This window comes from Varroa destructor, unplaced genomic scaffold (assembly GCF_002443255.2).
Source record: "Varroa destructor unplaced genomic scaffold, Vdes_3.0 BEIS01000001.1, whole genome shotgun sequence".
Lineage (NCBI taxonomy): Eukaryota > Metazoa > Arthropoda > Arachnida > Mesostigmata > Varroidae > Varroa > Varroa destructor.
In genome coordinates, this window is record NW_019211454.1 from 32,224,112 (window position 1) to 32,244,769 (window position 20,658).

General features: G+C 43.3%; 1 protein-coding gene across 4 annotated transcripts in view; it reads right to left on the reverse strand.

The window, feature by feature from the left end:
• Positions 1 to 20,658, reverse strand: part of LOC111255402 (sodium-coupled monocarboxylate transporter 1-like) — a 45,697-nt gene that overhangs the window by 21,918 nt on the left and 3,121 nt on the right. For 3 of the 4 annotated variants that reach the window (XM_022817338.2, XM_086977663.1, XM_022817342.2), the window contains exons 3-6: positions 19,434 to 19,501; positions 16,244 to 16,398; positions 10,397 to 10,537; positions 133 to 244 (exon numbers count right to left, since the gene is read on the reverse strand). In XM_022817338.2, coding sequence (XP_022673073.1) covers positions 133 to 244; positions 10,397 to 10,537; positions 16,244 to 16,398; positions 19,434 to 19,501 — 476 coding nt within the window. The remainder of the gene's footprint in view (positions 1 to 132; positions 245 to 10,396; positions 10,538 to 16,243; positions 16,399 to 19,433; positions 19,502 to 20,658) is intronic. The other variant, XM_022817340.2, reaches the window with a different exon arrangement.

Sequence of the window (20,658 nt, forward strand, 5' to 3'; positions counted from 1 at the left end):
GCAAACAATTGCGCTGATCTATATTGAACAAATAATAGCCAACTTTAATTGTAAAGTAATTTCTAACGTTCAGCATCATAGTTCCATTGCAGAAGTGGCTATATACAGGTTTCGATAATCAAGCTCACAAACCTTCTGGATACTCATCGGATCACAAGCAACATAGCGCGCGTAGACCAGCAAGCCGCAGAAGCACGAAAGGAAAAGTGCCACGCATAGAAAGGGAAGATTAAGAAAGATTACCCTAAAATAAAATCAGGACGAAAAGAGCATTAAGGAACTGTTGCCTGTTCTTGTTTAGACCTTCCTAACACGTTTGGCTATTGATAATGGCAGCTTGATTCCACCTAGATGCCTAAGTGGCCCAGGACAATTACATTTTACAGGACCTGAACGATTGCCGTCTGACGGCTATGACAAAAATAATAATCGAAGGTTTCATGCAACTATCATACATAACATCAACGATTTTCATTCAAACTGCCATATTTATCAAAAAGAAACTGTGTACATTGTTCTGACTCTATTGATTCATCTGATTTAATTTCGGTTTTTTCTATTTAGGTGAAGGCGTACCTGCAGAGCATGTTTTTAGAAGGTGCTCTACATTGTGATCTTAATGGTCGACTGTACTAAGGTCGGATTGTTCGCCAACGTGTCCCCTTTCCGGGACTTGTTGGCGGACCAAATCCGCAGAAAATGACCATACAAACTGCGCGGAGCCACACTTACGACTCGCTCTTTTTGGCGAGTAGGGCCCGCTCAGACCATAATTGAGCCTGCCTTTCAAACAATAGGTCTTGAGATGCGTAGGAGTCTCTAAAATTACCTAGAGTCCCTCAAATGTACAGTGTGTTACGGCGATCCCTCGTGACCGGTCTCCCGGACGGGAAGTGGACGTCGTGAAGTTACGCAATGAAAGATGTACGAAAAAGATGATTTTTTCCTAACCAAATTCTACTTTAGTATGATCCTCTTGAGACGGCTAAGTGGGGCGAAATAGGCCCGTATTCCCTAGTACAGCCAACTCCCTTTAAGTCGTCAAAAAAATATGTAATTAGAATACAAATATCATACATTTGTAAACGAACACACGTAAGTCACATAAACGTCTACAGATCCATTTCGACCAATATATATATCAGATGCAGAAGGCTATCTGATTGAAATATTCTCATATCGTCCCAAAATATCATCCGTCGCTCTCTAACCCGTGGATGTTTTGGCCGCATATACATATTAGCGGAGATGATTTTTATACGAGAAGCGTTCTAATATGCTCGGGACACGCATGAATAAATCGCTCGGACGTCTCTTCACCACGTCTAACGCAACAAGGTCCTTTTCCATTTGCATTATTTTTAAATCCCCCTATCTTCTGTTACAGTGCCCACTTTGGCAAACTGAACTAACACGGTCCCGCATATTGTGTATTTGTACTTGGCTTAGAAATCTAGCCATTTCTTGGCATTCATACCAAGATACCCTTGCAGGATCACTCGCATGCCTGAATATACTTGTTTCTGCTAGCTCCACCCAACGGTGGAGCCATGGTGTTACGAGTAGATGGTCATGGGCGGCTGAGATGAATATTGACGCATTCTAGGACCTGCTGCTTCTTCAGCTAACTGCAGGTCCTTCGCTTGCCTGCAAAAATGTTTCCTTCTTCTAATTGTGACCTGCTCGCAGCAGACAGAGATATTTTTTCATCGTAATAATACTATCAACTATTACTACGCATAATAAGAAGCAAACGAGTACACAGGGGTGCGACACGCGGTTAAAGGTTAATGGCCTCGTGTTGGCTTGACCCCACTGTTTTATTAATATATACACTCTAATGAATACCCATAAATAGTCACAAAAGTATCAGAGAGTATATTAGATGGCTAGCACTTCTAAGGACTTGTCCTTAGATGAGGAACATAGGCGTAGCGATGGGAAGGACGCCGCAAACTGTCGACTTTATGAAATATTATCAACTTACATAATCTTCTTGAAATTCATTTACACACGTCCTTAGATGACTGGTCCATGCATTCTATCTGTTTCCGTGAGTACAATTTATTTGAAACGTGTCATAGTAAATTTTAATCTTTCCGAACGCTTCATGTTCAATGGAAGTAAGCTTTGGTCTTATTTCTTTATCAACTTTTATGATTTTTGCCACTTGCATGGGAACTTACTCATTTCGTTTCTTTAGAAACCTGGCCATAAGAATGTTTATGACGTCTCCAAGGGTGATTTCGATAAAAAGTGATAATATATGGCAACATTATTTGCCGAGGTATCGTGGATGACAGTTAATCTCTGACTGAATTCTCTGCATCTTGGCCATCCTAATTCTTCTGCTATGAGATCAAACATTGTCATGCAATACAACTGGTTTACTTATATCCACCGATCTTTGAATTACTTAAAATGAACGTTCTTCAATATTAGCTTCAATTGTTGATGCGGTATCTCTGTGAACGGTCTTCAACTAATAGACGCGCATCTCGAATGCGAAAAACCGTACCAAAAAATAGCATAATTACTCTGTTATAACATAACGCCATCTTGAAAATTTGCCATTAAAAAACCTAATACACAAATTTAACATCCTTCCACTGCATCAGTATCTTTTCCCTCCTCGTCATGTTTTCTAGCCGTTTTAAGTGTAGGAACAGCTGCAGAGGCCAAACTGCAGCGTCTATTAGGAGACAGGTGTTCTTGTAGTAGAAGCAAAAGAAGTCGTTATAGCAGTTGTCTTGCAGATGTTTGGTGCCAGTTAGCTGCGCTGTATGTGTCGGTACGTGTGGTCACTTTCACTTCCTTTCGTATTTCTTTTATTCTCGCTTCTACTGCAGACCTTTTCAGGATAGGATAGCGCCGGGCAGAGCATTGACGATTGACTTCTCTGGACGTTGCCGTTACTATCGAGTCGCTTCCGCCGCTGCTTCTGCTGGTGCTTCGTAATACCTAGCCTTTCGTGGACCTTGTTTCACGTTGGCTTGTAGTATCGTCATTGGTATGCTGGTGTTGATGCTGTTATTGTTGTTGTGTGTGTGTGTGTGTTGTATTTCCGTGTGTACTAGAACAATGGCAAAAAACCTTGGCAAAAAAGGGTGGGCCTTGGAAGTTGAGGAGAATATCGGAGTAAGCAGACGACCATCGCAAACTACAATGAAGCCAGAGTGGACGACTTCGACAGCAACGTTGCTCGACCCGTGAGTGATATGGCGACGTCTACCAGACAGCAGTAGTTTGCGCAGGAGCCATCCGTTCGTCCTCTTCCTAGCAGCCGCTATAGGCTGCAGCCACCATCTTTCAGGCCTCCCGTCGCCGCCGTTATCCGCTGTGTTACGGTCCTACAACCACCGGGCAGGCCAGCTGCGAGGTCGCCAGCAGAGACCTCTATAGAAAAGCCTCCAGCAGCATCAATAAGAGAAGCAGTCGTGGCAGTGGTACGAACGGTTGCGAACGCTTCGTGGTTAGCTTTGGAGGGGTTTAAAGGTGGACGGGACGATCCGTGGTTGTAGTGGGGATGGTGGCAGACTCTGCAGCGGCCGAGCTTCCAGTAGAGGTAAGGGTTCCCACGCCAACAACTCATTAAAGCAGCATCCGATCTCATTACACGTTCACTTCTTCTGGGGGTGGAGGCAACTGCCATGAGGCAAACAGCAAAAGCAGGAAATGGGTTGGGGTAGGGATTGTTGAAATGAGGAAACGTCTGTGAAGGCTACAGGAAATCGGGAAACACGACCATCGAAAAAAAGGTTTCCTCTCACCCCTCGGAAAAAAAACGTGCTAGCTGCGGATAAAAGGAGCAGGAGGTGGGGTTTGAGGCATATGCGAGCATTAGCCGTCCTCAACGGGCTACTCCCACCAACACCACAAACCCGTTGTGCTTAACTATAGCCCATCAGACTGTAATCGGTAGGCATACCCGAGCAAACCAGACAGAGACCGTATCACTCTATCCAGCAGCAGCAGAAATGGCGGCTAGCAAAGCCAAGCCGTAAAAAGAAATACGCGAGAAAGAAGAGAAAGCTTGACCACAAAAAGAAAAGTGTACGAGAGCGCCTCCTGGTTGTGAGTTGAGCTAGCTATGTATGTGCGTTGTCTTTGGCATCTGACGGCTGGTAGATTAGCACAACAGAGTAGCCCTAGTTGTTGTAGTAGTTGAGCGTGACGTACCATACGTTGCTGTGGTTCTCTAGGATCGCCCGGTACCGCACAGAATCAGCGATAGAAGCGCAATACTTTTCTAGTCCCGTATTACATTTGCCTTGTAAGCATACGTAATGATTGCGTTGTTGATGTGTTGTGCATTTACTGTCGTAAGCGCCGTGCTTCGTGCCTGTCTGTCTGCTTACGGCCATGCCAAGTTTAGCAGAGCTTTTCTCCTGCCATTCTTCTCGCCGCTGGTTGTTGTATATACATTGCACACTGGCGGCATTAGTTAAGCAGTGCAAACATATAGATAGCGCTCACGGTCGGATTTGCCCAGCTGCTCCCCTAGGCCTTATCGGGAAAATCTTTCTCCTCTCCCTCGCCCTACCTCTATATCAATTCTTTCGACCAACTCTCGAGCTTTCGTCCTGCGTTGCACTCGCATAGACATCAAAAGGCAAAAACAAACGGCGCCGAAGCGACAGTGGAAAAACAGAAACTTGTGCTAATGAAGCGACCGAGTAGCGCATATCAGCAGGCCATTTGTTTGAAACGTACAAGTGTGAATTATATAGTACGTGACGTTTGACATACATATAGCGCATTCGGCATTATTGAGCTATATTAGTCCGTGAGCATTTGAGCCAACAACAGGGTGAACTCATTCTTTTAGGACCAACAGAATCATTTCGGTCAGCTTCTACGGGAACATTATAAACATATGATTTTTCACGTGATATTTTGATACTTTACATTTTCGTACCCCTCTCCGTTACGAATTTTCGGCGCTAATTCATTTCCCAACGCATGTCTGTATATGTCATTGACTCTGTTTTTAACCTTGTCCAGCATCGTTTTTCCCCGTCAGGACCTGATCGATCACCATCACTTCACATGTAAGGCTATTATATGGATGCACACAACATGGAAGGTTAATCGTAACCGTGGTCCTCTGGTCGTCTTTTTTTCGACCGCCTGCTATTGCTTCATCTGCGGTTACTATCGTTGCGTATTAAAGTCTTCTTACACGGAGATTGTGCAATAGCAGCGGCAAAGGCGCGGTAACTGCCGTATGCTTGCTAGTGTGCCGTCGCTCGTGTGACGGCTACAGCTGCTGTTGTAATCAAACCGTCCAGCCTTCACCCGCTCTCGAACTACGATCGCTATCACTGCTATAACGATTACTGCGACGACGGTTCATTGTGGATCAGACTCATATTCTGTGAAAGTCTGTCCGCCGACCATTACCAAATAGAGGATCTTGGCCGGGAGACGTGTAGTTTGTAATGTGTGTGTTGTTTGGTTCGCCTTCTTGGATAGCTTGATTCTTCTCCTCCATTTTCTTCTGCGAAAAGACGCTCGTGCGGGAGTATGGACGGAGGAAATACGCCCAGTAAAAACTAACCAATGGATCGACCAACCACGTCCAAAGCTTATCCTTTTTCACGTCTGTATGCGGTGCGGCGTCTATTGACAGTATGGCGATAGTGAGTTTTCGTTCAAGTGTCTTCGTGTGTAACAGCATCCTGTGTTTCTGATCGTCTATACGTTTCTGTTTGTGTATATCTGTGTGTATGCTTTGTTTTGCAACCGGCAACATCAAGAGCTCGCTGCTGCTGTTGCTGGCGTAGCGCAGGCGTTGGGAGCAACAACCACTAAGTCTTGCCCATATGTCAGCCCCTGGACGATTACTTTATGAGGCGGCCCGCAACAGGCAGGCTCTGATGTTGCCATTCACTTGCCGGCGATGCCGTCACCCAACAGTATGACGGCTTGTTCTGTTAATCAGTTATACGGCCAGCCCGTCGTAGAGTCGCCGACAGAAAACAACAGAGTGTGGGAACAGGGAGAGAAGAACGACGAAAAAACGTCAGTCGTTGTAAACGAGTAATATGATGCCAGCTTTGCCATCATCGTTGGGGAGTGGGGTTATGACGGTCGTCGTCGCTGGACGTCGACTGCCTTTAACCAGCACCCGCAGACGCCATTACACGGTCGCAATCCCCATGGTGATTCGACATGCTGGTAAGAACTATGAGCAATGTTTTGGACGGTAGGAGGAGCCTGTGTGTCTGGATCATACTATCATTAGGGTTCCTCACCGGTACGACTGTATTTTCAGGCATCAGCATTGGTCTTTGCGAAACCAGCTTACGGATACCCGCATTCATAATAGACGCACGTGCGAAGACATATTGGAGTATTAAGCTAATTTTAACCGGGCTGTCATTATTATCGTTGTGTCTAGGTTGTATGGCGAATGGACTATACCGCAAGCTGGTATGACCAGACAGGTTTCGTCTTGCCTTGAGTCAATGTCGGTTGATGACTTTCAAACGCCTAGTTCGCTTTCGGGTTTTTGCCCCTGAGCGGCTCTACGGCCACGTTATTTTTTTCTCTTGCTTTTGAATTCTTTGCTCCCTATACTTAGCTCTTCGGACGGAGTGAACCGGAGTAGTTCGCCTGTGTGGGCAACATAAAACATAATCGGCTTTCGGTAGGTCGTTCATTCTTGTCGTCCTCAATACCACTTCCACCAGCGTTGCGACTTTTCCCATTGTCTCCACGACTGACATTGCTAGCAGAAACGCTCGCAATAGCGGTTGGTTTGTCTCTGAGCGTCTTCGTCTCTTGTGCCTCCGTTTCCTTAAAACTAATGAGCTACTGGCAGCAGTTGGAGGAGGCCGCTCGTTCCAGGGCTTCATCCGAATGATGAGGCTTTTACACGTTGTTCATACAACAGTCACCGCTATTTCCCTGGTTTCTATAACGCTTGTTCTCGATAGCACAGTCTTTGTCCTATTGCATCTTTTACTTTTAACTGTTCCTCCGACGTGCTAATTCCAATGTTCGTCAGTATCCAGCGACAAAACTGTGTAGACACAGGGGCGGCCAGCGTCAACCAGCACTCGATCTCAAAACTGCATTGTGTGTAATAAATTATGTGACGTGATTTTTGGGCCTGCTAGTGCTTGATAGCAGCGACCTCCATCGTTGGCGATTCTCCGACGCTGGCGACAAATCTCTATAGATTTGTTGCTGTCTCGACTTTCTTTCCAGGAAGGAGCAATCCGTCCTTCTATAGTTGCGTGGGTGACTGGGGTTCAGCAGGACGTTGAAATGCAAACGACTACAGGGGGAGAAGCCACCAGAAAGTGGGTGGTTCTCTCTTTTTTAGCATATATTTTATATCATTTGGTAACTTCACACAAGTAAATATGAACATGGTGCGCACAATGAGTAAAATAGCGGCGCGTATGAAACGCGTAGTTATTGATTTTACAAGTCACAGTCTGGCTGCTGTGTAAAAACGTTGTAGCTTCTGTGTGTAGGTTTTCTCTCTCAGTAAATATAAAATTTCTGTAAACAAACAAAAACAATCGTCGACCGCTTCCGTCGTCAGGATCGTGTTCTCATAAGTACAGCCACATCACAGAGCTCATCGTGTATTTTGTGCCGATTTCGTTCGTCATCAACCCCTGTGAGTTCGACATGTGTTCTTCTGTCCAGACCCGACGATCCGTGTATCAATGTATCGTCCTTTTCGGCGAACCGAATAGTTTCCACTTGCTCGAAACCGAAAGGGACACTGTTCTAGCTGCGACCATAACGACATCACCCTGTCAAACGGCCGCCAATACGTCTGACGAGCACACCGAGGCCAGCCGTCAAATATAACATAGAGAGAGGTAACTTACGGATGGAACCGCTGTGAGCGTTATATTTTGCAGCTGTTTTTGAGCTGTGTTTATACCGAGCGGTGACGAAACTTCCCTGAAATACGCGGCCTGATTACTGTTTACGACTGTGATATGACTATTTCTGTGAGTAGGCGGTAAGTTTTTTAAAGGCTTGCTAAGTTTTTGTGAAATTAACTATTGATTTGCCTATTCGTACAGTCTCAAATAGAAGATATTGCAATTTGTAACTTCCTATAGGAGTTTTACCAGGATGTGTCGTTATTAGAGTTGGTGAAAACGAGTCTGGAGCAATATCTCTTGATCTTTTTCAGCGCGTTACCTCCAACTTCTTCTCAAGGAGAAGCTATTTGCATTTTTCATAGGCTGCTCCACTTGAAGATGGCTGTGTTTTTATTAGTGGAAGAGTTTTCTATTGATAAAACAATTTTTGATAGAGATACATTTATATTTCAATGCTTTTGCTTAAGATTTGAGAAAAATCGTCTATCGCTGAAGACACAGGGTGCCAATCTTCTCATTTCGACGAAACCCTTCTAGGTTATGATAACAGGCTATTCGTTTCTGTAGTTCCTGCCTCAGTTAACCTGTAAACATTTCCGGTAATCTACTATTGTTCTATAAGGCTCTTACATGTAGCTTTTAATTATTGCAAACGCTGTGTAGGTGTCAAGCTAGACGAAATTAAGCCCAGCAGCTCTCCCGCACCTTTCACCGCAAGAAACCACCATTCGCTTAAAACAAGCTGACATTGGTAATATTAGGTTTTCATTACAAGCGTCCTATTCTACTCGTAACTAATTTTTAAAGATGATTTTACTGCCTGATGCGTTTTTGTATGCAGAAGTCGAGAGAGAACTGCCAGCAAACCCGAATAAGTAAGAGCGTTAGAGATGAATGGCTCAACAGCCTGTGTTTTCTTTCGGACTCGATCTAAGTGAAGTTACTGAAGCGTCGATTTCAATCATGTTAACCCCTAATGAAGAAATAAGATCTGTGCTGACATCACTATCCGGCCTCACTACCTCTTTTTTATACGAATCCTGCGGAAAAAATCTTATCATATCATTTATAAGCAAAAAACCCTGAGTGGATTCTATCTCTATATGAACAACCGATCCAGGCTAATCACTTGCCGTCCATAAATATAAATAAAAAAAAAAGTGATGTACTAACGAAGCCTGTCAATTATGTGAGTTTTTCTTTGCGGAACAATCGCTAACCAGAAAAAAAACGTGGTATAAGTTACACGTGCCATCTTCTTTGTTGTTATTGCTGGTTCATTCCCAGTCTGATGTGATCTATCGACGACAGAATGTACACTCGTTTGCAATAAGCTAAATACGTTTAGAACAGCGTTCTTGCAGCAGTCATATTTGAATTGTAGTATATACAAATACATTCTACTAATCTATCTATTCCGAGAAGAGCTTAGCGATCAGTTAGGTTCAGTGTTACTCGGTCCCAGTTCCGCATATTTCAGCGGTATAATAAGTATTTGTTGGTTCCTCAAATGCAAAGATACAGGGCAGAACATGAACCCCAAATAATCACAACCAGATGTGCTTAACTTTCGCTGTTGGGGTCAATTTTATCTGAAACAATATTGACTATCCAGATTAGGCAATACCCCTCACGCACAACCTTGTTTTACGAATGGAACCGGTTTTGTAACAAGCCCATTTCGACAATTTCATAACATAATTCACTTTTGCTGTGACCTAACTTCCCCAACTAACCTAGATAACTTAAAACTCAAAACTAGAACAAAATTATTCAACGATGCGGAAATTCGTAGTTGGAGAATTTGGAGATCTATCTACATTCAAAGCGATGATATTCTTTATTGACGGTTTCGAAGGGATTTGAGGACAGCCCTATGTCCTGGTACACCACTAACGAGGCGACCGGCCTATCTTATTAAATAATTTTTTGCTGTTATTTGACTGGGTGGAACGCTCTTGGATTCAATCCCAAGATTTCCTTATCGGCTCAATGAAGAGCCAGTAATCATTGCAGCTCAGAGTGTTTTGGTATAGGATAAAGCTAACTAAAAGGAAACTACCGCACTTTAGGAAGTATTACCGTAATATATTGGACAACGGGATATCTAGGGAAATGATTTATAATAATCGTATTAGGATCGCAACGAACGACATCTACAATTATAAAACTTTCAAAGTATTGACTACACTGTGGCCTTCGATCCGTTCGCCTTTATGCATGTGAGGTGGTTATGCTGATTTCCTACGGATCGAAGTTTATCTATTTTGTGCATGAGAACCAATCAATGAACCATGATCATTTTCGTTGTAAAAATCCTTCCAAAGCTCCAAAATGATTAAGACGGCTGGACGAATAGGGAAACTGTTCTTCGTTTTGGCATTTAGTCGAATACGTTCGAGTATTCAAAAGTCACACACGCGTCAACTCGATAAGTTCATATAGTTAATAAAGGCCGATAATGGATGCTTTTGTTCGTGTACGTATGTTTCAGGGTTCGCACAAATAAACGCTGGTTTGTTTTATCGAATCGTACTCACCATTGAGCTTTTTCGAGCGTATCAACAGTCATGTATCTCACGACCATCATTTGATTTGTCGCATAGGAAGCCAGGTTTGTAAAATACGCGCCAAAGAATAGGCCCCAAAGAGAATATTTATCAGTTAACCCATTGACCACTCTGAAAACGGTACAGAGATAGGGCGAAACAGTCAACAAGTCGGTCAAACAAAAGTAGCGAACTCAGCTTAGAGATAATTAGGCTAAACATTTTCTTCAATAGATATTGCTTTAAATTCTACTTAAGGTCCGTTCAAATTTAGTCATAAATAATTTGGCTAAAAGGTTGACCATAAAAGCGGACCTCCGAACAACCTTACTCGTTTGAATCTTTTTTTATGAAATAAGGGTCATTGCGCTCGAGAATTAGCAGAAGTTGAGTTTCTAATTAGTCCCATATGATCATAATTCATTATTAAGTTAAAGGTTCGCATTCCGTTCACTACCAACAGTTCGCACTCATTTGTCGAACGCCATAAAGCTTCAGCACGAAACGTTGCTATATCTATCCACGGAAGTCCACCTCATACGTTTCTCTAGCTATCAGTTCTTTAGAAACGATTAAGTTGTTACCTAATTGTTTTGAACCAAAAATATCTGCTTTTCTATGTACATATATAGAACGTTAATGTAATGAACGTTTGCCCATTCGTACGACGGCGGCCGCGTGCTGCGGTGTGAAGGAAATTTCAGTAGAAACCACCTTCTTCAGGCACGAGCTTTGGAACAGGCCTGGCGCAATGTAGACTGCATCATTTAAAGCAACGCATATAAAGCCCGCTCCTCCACTCTGGCACTGCCACTCACCCTGGGGAGACCGAGTGGCCCCGAAATCCTCAAGGCCAAGTAGTTAGTGCCCCGTGTTGCTTTGCCTTGGTTGCTTCTTTCAGCCGACATTAGCGGCCTATCGTTCGGATGTATACGGTGAACGAAATTGAGAGAGGGAGGCGGAGAGAGCGAGTACGAACGATCCGGCCGGAGTAAGACTACAAAGTGTGGGATAGAGCAGTGTGAAGTTCTGTGGCAGCAAAGGCGACTGCTACTTATGCTGCCAGACGTCTGAATTAAATGAGAAAACGCAAAACAGAGAAGCGGAAGGCTTCTTCGTCGGATCCGCTAGTTTAGGAGATGTCGGTCTATTGGATCACTCGTTAGCTATTCCCAAGATTTCGCTGTCTCGAGGAACGAGTTAGGGGAAGAGTCAAATTAGAAGGAAACATTCACTTTTTCATTTGCAAACTCAAGGTGCTTGATCATTCATATGCTCACGTTCACACGCTCACAGACGCGCCTAATGGTTTAATGGCGCTACCACGACTTTTCCTGCTGTCTGTCCCATCTACCCGAAGCCAAACAAAACCCGACTACTTCACCACCATAAGCTTCCATTGACCTTTGCTGTTTCCGACTTTCGTCGCGAGTCTCGTTGCTTAATACTTGGCTTGGCCGTCTGTAGTTTGCTTGTGGTACTTTACCGTACTCAGACCGGCAAAGACTTCGACTCGCATCAGCCTAGTCGACAACACAAAAAGTGGCCCGTCAGCTAATCACTAATGACTTTTTTTAACCTAACTTCGCTGCGCAGAGTTACTCGTGCGGCGTAGACGCTTGGCTGTCTATACGCACATAGATATGCGGCTTGGCGATGGGCATATTTATGAATAGCAAGTGCGACGTAAACGCAAACATTTGGGAACGGGCTGTACAGGCTGCAGGCTAGAGACGACTACACTAGATTTTTTGTTCGTCTGTTGGGTATTGCCCGGATGGAAACCTCTATGGGGAACGCGTTGCTGTATAAGGCCACAGTGAGTTCAATCGCCGTCGACAGTCGTTCTACTATAGCTAAGCAAGTAGGGGACCATCCCGTTTCACAAATCTGGTTCGTTCCCGTTGGTGCACTCTAGCTTTTTCTCTATTTCTGCTTTTCATAGCCGTTCTCGTCCAATTCCAAACTCGATAAGCCCTGCCTCCAAGTTATCATTCTGCTGTGGAAAGTATGGCCGATCTGTTCGGTTCAGTTTTCTGGCGTCTGTGCAGACTGACTATACGCTCTGTCGATGGCTGCCTGCAGCGTCAACGCCGCTGGGTAGCGTTGGCGGTAGCACTGGTGGTAACGTATCGTTCCATCTATGGCTTCAATGTGAGGGTTGACGGGGGCTAAGGTGGGCCAAATCTGATGAAGGCGCATCGAGTCTTTGGCGATCCTCTACGATAGTTCGACCCATTCGCTAACTTCGACTTCAGGAAGCGAGGACTAAACTCGCAAATCAGCTTGCCAGAGGGTTGGTGAGAGGACAGTTCGAGCTTGCAACACAGATCAAGCAGTTTGGGTACAAGCGTAATCCAAATCGTGCGTTTCATTGGCTACAAGTCTTCTAAGCAAGAGGTAGAGGACTTGAACAAACGTTTTTTAATCGAAGATGAGTGGCCAAAGATCCAAGCCAATAATCAGATCCCGGCTAGAAAGGGACGCAACTTGCTTGATATATTGTCAATATGACTTGACTTCTCTGGATGGACTAACTTTATGGAATCGGGGAGTTGAAAAATTGAACGATAGCTAGCTTCCGTTTCAGCGTTAATCAGAGCGTACATTTCTAAAATATTTGTTCCAAGTTTTTGCTAAATGCTAAAAACGTTCTTCAAAGTCATCATTTAAGTGAGCGAAGTCGTCGAGCAACGAATTTGTTTACCGTTCGCATAATCAGTAGATACTGCAAAGGCCGCTGCATGATGCACTCAATTAGATTGAAGGGCTATTTCATTTGTGTGATTTATGATAGATGACGCTCAGCTATTTTGAGCCACTGTTTTTCTATCAGTTTCTTGTGTACGCGCGACTTCTACAATAGGTATCATTTAATGAACAATGATGATACAGTATTTGCCAATAAGAATTAGAAAATTGCGTAGAAAGCTAGGCTGGTAACTATGCAGAAAGGGTAAGAAAAAATTAGGTTTGCAGATGAAGTCGAGGCAGCAAATAAGCAAGCCTACTCTCGAGGCAGGCCTGAAGAATAATGAAGGTAGCAATTGTTTATATGTAAAGCATGTTTGCAAACAACTTTTACTGAATTGTGTATCGTTCGCTAAAATAGTGCTTTCTCAAAACAGATCATCCACAGGCATTCTGGCAAATGGTGACAAATGGTCAACCAACCCCTTGTCTTTTTTCATCTACTGAATCAATAAGCGCACTAACAACTTTATAAGCACAGAAATAAGTACTTGCTCGTTCTTGAATCTTTCTCAGGTTTTCGTTTATCTAATTGCAGATTTGAATAACTTACATTCAAATAAAAGATGAAAAGGCAACGTTAGAACTATTTTGAAACTTCTTTTTTTCTTGGAGCTGTTTTGTCACTGTCGCCTCCACATGGTTCCTATAAGCCTGGCAGAAGGTAACGCTGAAACAGTCTAAATATTCGTAATTTAAAAAAAAAATTCGTAAAAAAATCAAATAGAAAAAAATAGGAGCCATAGACCATTTCTGATCACTTGTACTTAAATATATATAATAGAATTATTATTCTATTATACATATTTACTCATCATTATAAAAATTACTCATCTACTCTGTCGTAATTAACTTAGTGTTGTTGCGAGCAGCAACCGTTCCCGACTCTACGTTCGTTTAACTTAATCCAATCCCGTCTGCGGTCATTGAATAATTCTCTTAGGATTAAAAAACGGAGATCTACGAAGAGTTGTATTTGTTGTGTTGGCATAGCGCAATGAGAGCAAACTATATCAGGACGGAAAAGAGTAATTCAATAAACTGTACGATCTGCCAATAAATAAAGGTGCCAACCTTTGAAAACAAGTTGCCGGAACACGTAAAAACGTCCCCTATACAATCCACAAAACGGTAGCGGAACTCCGGTGAGGCGTGCAAAATACTATTTCGCATCGCAAAATCTTACTAATGCACATCAGCGTCAGCGTCCTATGTGAGGTTGAGCCCCGCTAAAAATAAGGCGCAGCTCATTTAGAGGGCTAGTCCTTATAGGGAAAATGGCAAAAGTTGAAATAAAGTCGACAAGAGACGCAATCCAATACGGTTGAATTTTATGAAAATCTCAAAAAATACCTAACATGGTCCAATGTTACCGTTTAGGTAGATGTTGTTAGATAGAATGCAACGGTGCTAAAATAAAACACATTTTTAGCCAATCGACATATAAGCGTGGCGTGATTAAATGCTGCTTTCCGTAAAGAAATCAGTCGGCGAATGTGATGTCTACCTTCTAACTCCGGACTCTATTTATTGTTAGCGATTTGAAGGGTCGGACTTGACGTTTTTCCCCAACTTCCCGGAAGACCGTCGTATTGCCTTTGCAAGCTCGATCTTCACAGGTAGCAAGCTAGAATAGCCTTATTTCAGTCGAAACAAAGGTAACATACAGAGAAGGACGCCGTAATATTGACCCCTTCGAAACTTCTAATAGCTAGGCAAAGTCGTCTAAATGTTCACTTAGGATTCCTTTATTAGACACAAAAAATAACTAACATAGATATGTTGTTCCTTGTAGAGTGGTGTTAAATTCTGTAAAATGAACGTGAACTGTGAAAGACAAGAGATGCCTATTTGCACCACGGTCCTGGCCTGCCGCGGGAAAAGTAGACACCAAACAACAACAAAAGGTGTCATTTTCGAAACAAGGAGTCTGCTTAGTGTCGATTAACCTACGCACACTAAATATAAGAAGAACACTAAGTGAGTGAGTCTAGGTTATATATTGGTAGATATTAAAAGCGGGTGGTACCCTTGCCCACTGGGATTGCCTTCCATGAGACACGAAATGACATATCCGTCCTTATTATTTAGTATCGTTAATTTAGATTAAAGCATAGTCGGTACTATAATTTCGTTTTACGAAAGGAAAATTATGGGGTGAAGTATAGGTAAACGACAAAGGCTATGCCAATGGCTGTTCATAAACGACTTTCCACTCGGCTAGCTTGCTCCACCGTGAAACATCGATCGACTTATGGCACCACCAAACTAGCCTGTGTAAACTATTATGTAATTGTTGTATTAATTATGTAACAAAAATACTGTTTATCTGCGATTTCTGTTAAGTATCCTCGTCTTATAAAACCACCAAATACACTTCCCTTTTAATTCGATCATTTAATTGTTTGCGGTTAGGCGCTACTGACTGCTGGAACAACGCAGACCAACCTAGCAGCTTGAGCACATCTTAGAAGTTTTCGTCACTTAGGAACTTTACACATAGGAAATGTTATAATTAGAATTTCCCTATGTCGTATAGAACGCGATTTCTAACGTTTAGTTCTAGGCCCTTCGAAACAGAATGACATAACCGGACAGACACAACTGTGCGTATTTACACGCACTAGCACACTCGCTATGGTACATAGAATGTTCTCTGTTTACTTCATAGGATCGGTGCACGGTCCTGATATACAGTTGTTGCATGTATCGCATATACAGCTGCGAGTAAGTGAAAATGTCATTGACCTCAAGTTTACTCTCCTGGCCATCTCATTCCGCAATGAATGAATATTCCTCAATGACAAAATGATTCCATGGGGGGAATATTGGCGGTATTGAATGCGTTCGAAGAAGAACACTGGCTTTTAGCGGTCCTTCAATAGATAGTGTTACCATTAAGCTAAACGATGACTCTGCCGCTGTGTAGAGATACTTACGCTCTGCTTGGCATAGCTGATAATTATGGTAGCTATACTAACGAATCCCGACGTGAGCCTTTACATTTTGAATCATTTGTATTTAATGAAAAACCAGAACCCAGCTGAGATGTGTTCGTTAGGAGCGCAAAAGAACGCAAAAACTGACCGTCCGAATTCGATGCGGTTTCCCTGCAAGGCGATGTTCCAAACGTTGGCGACTCCTTCAAAGCGGATGACGGAAGCTACAATCACGATAATGAGCGCCCCGGTCATGTAGACCGCCTGAAAGGTATCGGTGTACACTACAGCTTTGATACCTCCCTACGTATAGATGTTGCCGTAAATTTGATTTCGATGAGAAGCTTTCCCGTCGAGTGACAGCAATCGGTTGGCAGGATCAGACGACATTGCGAACGAACATTGGCCCAGTATACGTCCATCGTGCCAGAAGTTGACGTCATCCGGACACCGCCGCGCACGAGTGAACCACGGCGTGTCAAACAACGCGCAAGCCGCAATGTGTGAGTTAACGGACGAGCAAACGCATTATTTCAGCAAAGTTGTCCAATCACACCAGGGCGTCGAGGGCGTCGGCCCGATGGTGAGGCACGCACGATGCCGATGTGTATTCAGGGTTCGTTGGTCGACAAAGTCAGCGGCGCCGCAAGGAAGCCATCCGTGACACACGAAAAGAAAAAACAATAACAACAGTAGCGTTAACAGGAGAAACAAGCGTGTTTCTGCTGCCGAAGACAATTTTGGTCATGGAAGTAGAAATTAATAGGTTAGCAATTGGGCAGTTCCTTCTGTCCCAAATCAGTGCTCCGCAGCTTAGTCCAGAGACGTGCCGAAGCGTTGACGATTCTTCCTCAAGAGGCTACTTATCGCCTAATTGTTGCAGTGCCGAACGGGCAATTTACACATAAACATAAAATGGCTCATAAGGAAAAACGTTTACAACAATTCTAGGCTTGAGAACACGGACACGCAGACAAAAATAGAATGAGAATCTAGTCCAACATTCTGAGTAACATTAATCTACACAGACCGATTTACCCGCCTCAACGTACATGCCCGCACATACTCCAGATACGCGTACATATGTAAAGATTGACCCATACGTGAATGTGATCTCTTTGCTGTTATTTGTAGCAATAGTTACTAAGAGTGGCTGTTGGCATACGTTAGAGAACATAAAGTTCAGCATACGAGAGAGCTCAGCAAGGACGGCAGAAAAGGGATATAGTGAAGAACGCTCAAGCAATGAGGAATAGCGCAGACGAGCCAAATGCTAGTAACGGCTTAGAATTAGCAACAGCTGGCGAGTTTAGTACAGGTGGAAATGCCAGTTGCCTTTTCGTACATTTTCATTTTTTTACTTTTTGCGTAAAGGATGTAATCGTCGAAGAATTAAAGAAGCGGAAAATAATATAAAGCTGGAGAGAAAAATAGTGTAAAACAGTAGCTATAGATGCGGGACACAGAAAGTCCTGTGTTTTTACTCTTGCTGTCGAGATGTTGTTCTAACACGCATGTACACACAATCCGGCTGCTACTCCCTGTGGCTACTTTTGTTGCTACTGCTAAAGTGACGGATATATATCGGGCTTTAGCTGAGCCTGGTTGAACGCTTTTCGAGGACGTAAGGCCCCAAAGAACAGCTGTAGGTTCTAACAGTAGCTAGCTCACCATTCTGGTTGCATTAAAATTGTCGATGGGTACTGCTGCAGTTTTGCTCCTGCTATTGTTATGTTGCTCTGCGCCAGTGCCTATCCTAGTGCCTGTGGCCTTTACCGTCCCCCCCAATCCCTGCACACCACTCTTGTATGCACAGGCCGACTATTCTCGGTGACTTTGTAATCCACCGTCGTTGTTTCTTTGGTCAACCAGCGTTAGGAAAAGATATCCCGCGCAGCTACTGAAACGGTGCGATCCGGCATATTGATCTTTTGCTATCTTTGGTACGCGTTTCCCTCGATCTAAAAATGGAGAGAGACATAAGGAGAACCGGCCAACTTTATGCTAAGGACTAATACTTCTTGAAGGAGACTGAAGCATCTGCAAAAAGGAACAAGGAAGGGGCTTATTTTTCGGACCGCTCGAGGGAGGGAGTGATGAATATGGAAAGCAGGAACTGAATGTAAGAAGGCGAACGTGCGAAGAGCGAAAAGTAGTCAAACGTGTCATCGCAAGCGAGAACGATAGCGATGTGAAACTTACGTTGGCTGTTCGTCCCTCGAATTTTAAAGATGGACATTTCCACAAACATTAATTGACATAGTTGTATATTTTTACAGCCGCAAGCTTCTCTTATGCTGACTTGTGTAGACAAGTGATGCTTGACCTAAAGTCAACTCAGTTATTAGCGTTCTGCGTGTGTCTGATCCATGTCTACACCAGATATTACCTCGAAGGTAGCCTTTAACAGCCATGTTGCCAAAGGCGTGTTCCGCTAACCCCTTTGATCAGCCTTACCACATTCATCTTCGCGCTTATGTATACAAATGCTGCACCGCCTCCCAGTTTATCGCTTGGGTTGTCATTGGGAGATCAAACATGAGAAAAGAAATAGAAAGAACGGAAAAAGTAGAATCGAAATTGGGAAGCCAGTCTAACGATGTTAAAAGAGCCGTTGAAAGTTGGAAAACAGAACACAGTGATCGCAGCATTTAAGCGGCTTATAGTAGCGCCGCTATAGACGCGGTGCAGTTACCAGTGACATGATGTGACGGGTACCCGTCTCGCGTTCGCTCTAGATCATTAAGTACTTTGCATCGTGAGCTAGCTACTGATCAAAAGCAGCTTTCACACGGACTGAACGAAACAAAGTGGGTTAACTCCAACTTAATCTCCATCCCGCTTAACCCAACCCAGTGACCGTTGAACTATTCGTTTTTTTTTTACTACGATTTCTCTCTCTCTGTTGTAATTTCTCTTTTGTAAGCTTCACGAAGTTGTAAAGAACGATGCCCACTAATTTTGAGTCGGAATGTGGGGTGGGGTTAGATCACGATCGTTTGCTGCTATGCCTCTGTTTGACACTGAGACAACACGAAGGCAAACAGCAGAACGGGATGGCTCCGAGAAAGGTATAGATAAGCTGGGCAGGGTGAAAAAAACGATATCTGCTTCAAAATGGCGCCGAACTCATGCTCATGGCAAACAAAAGAAGACGACATGAATAATTAAATAAAAATAAATGCAAAAGCAAGAGTACTTAATTACGTAAAGAAATACTTCAGTAGCACTAAAATCTTGCTATTAATATGAGGCTTTAAGCAGCAAGCAACTTGGTCAACAGGTCAACAAATAATAATAATAACAGAAAAATAGAGAAATACTCGAAATGTACGTACGATACTCGTGTAGATCGTGCACACTACCCCCATAGCACTGATTGCAATCCACAAATCCATTCCGGTCACTGCAACGTCGACATCAACCAAACAGACCTGTTAATGTCCCATATCAGGTACAACTAAGGCACAGGCCGCCAACAGCCCTTGTCAAGTAAAAATTATAAGCCGTTCCAGAGTTAGCCAGTCTATATTGTCCGTGCTGTCGATGTCCGAGTACTGGCACCTATAATATTACAACTTACACAGAATGTAAACGACATTTTATAGATATATGGTAGCTTACATCGTAACTTCGTGACCCGGTCCGCGGTCGGTTTTTATTAAAGTTACCGGTGGTACGCGTCCACCTCTGCTGGCTGTACCTTGCATGAGTAGACCTCAAACGCAGACACGAAGCGTCCGCTGCTGTTGCGGCTGGTGCAACTGTCAATGCTGCTTAACAATGTAAATTATGTTTGACCTCCCTGATACTATACCTCATCAAACTGTTACGTCCCATTAGTCTACCAGTCTTATTTACGGGATAAACATATCTTGTGCCACGTTTGATATTTTTAACGAAGGAACAAGAAGGTTAAATGCAGAGTCTCATCATGTCGTTCGAAACAGATGGATAGTTGCAGAATATTGAATATGGGAACAAATGTTTATACTGAAATTGGTGTTTTTTTTTGTCCGGCAAAAAAAATGTGGTCGGAAGCATAAAATCCCTATAGAAACACTGAAAATAATTGCTCTAATTAAACATGTTATAGGTACTATGGCCAAAGCTTTTTCGTTTATATGTTCAAGTATTATATGACGTTCTTGCAAGCCTTGCTAAAATAATATACATTTCTGAGAAATATCTATGAGCATTTTGCATAGGGCTAAAACTGCTTAGCCCTTATACAGCCCACCAGAGCTTTTCAGCTCCTGGCAAAAAAATGGGGCTTGTTTTTGAAGGACTATAGGACTTTTGTTAACAGAACGTATAAAATGTGCGTAGGCATATCTCGAGTTTAGAAGTGTAATAGAGTATAATCACCGTCCTCCCAAGCTAACTCAGACAGTGCTACGTGCCTTATCTATTACGACGACGCTGGACTACGATCCCAGTCACGAGGACCAGCTATGTGTATACCTAGATCCCTTTGACTGATAATACGACTGCAATACGAATCAAAAGACCGAACTCCGAAGGGCGCTGAGTCAGACTAGCACTGTAATGGCAAAAAACGTT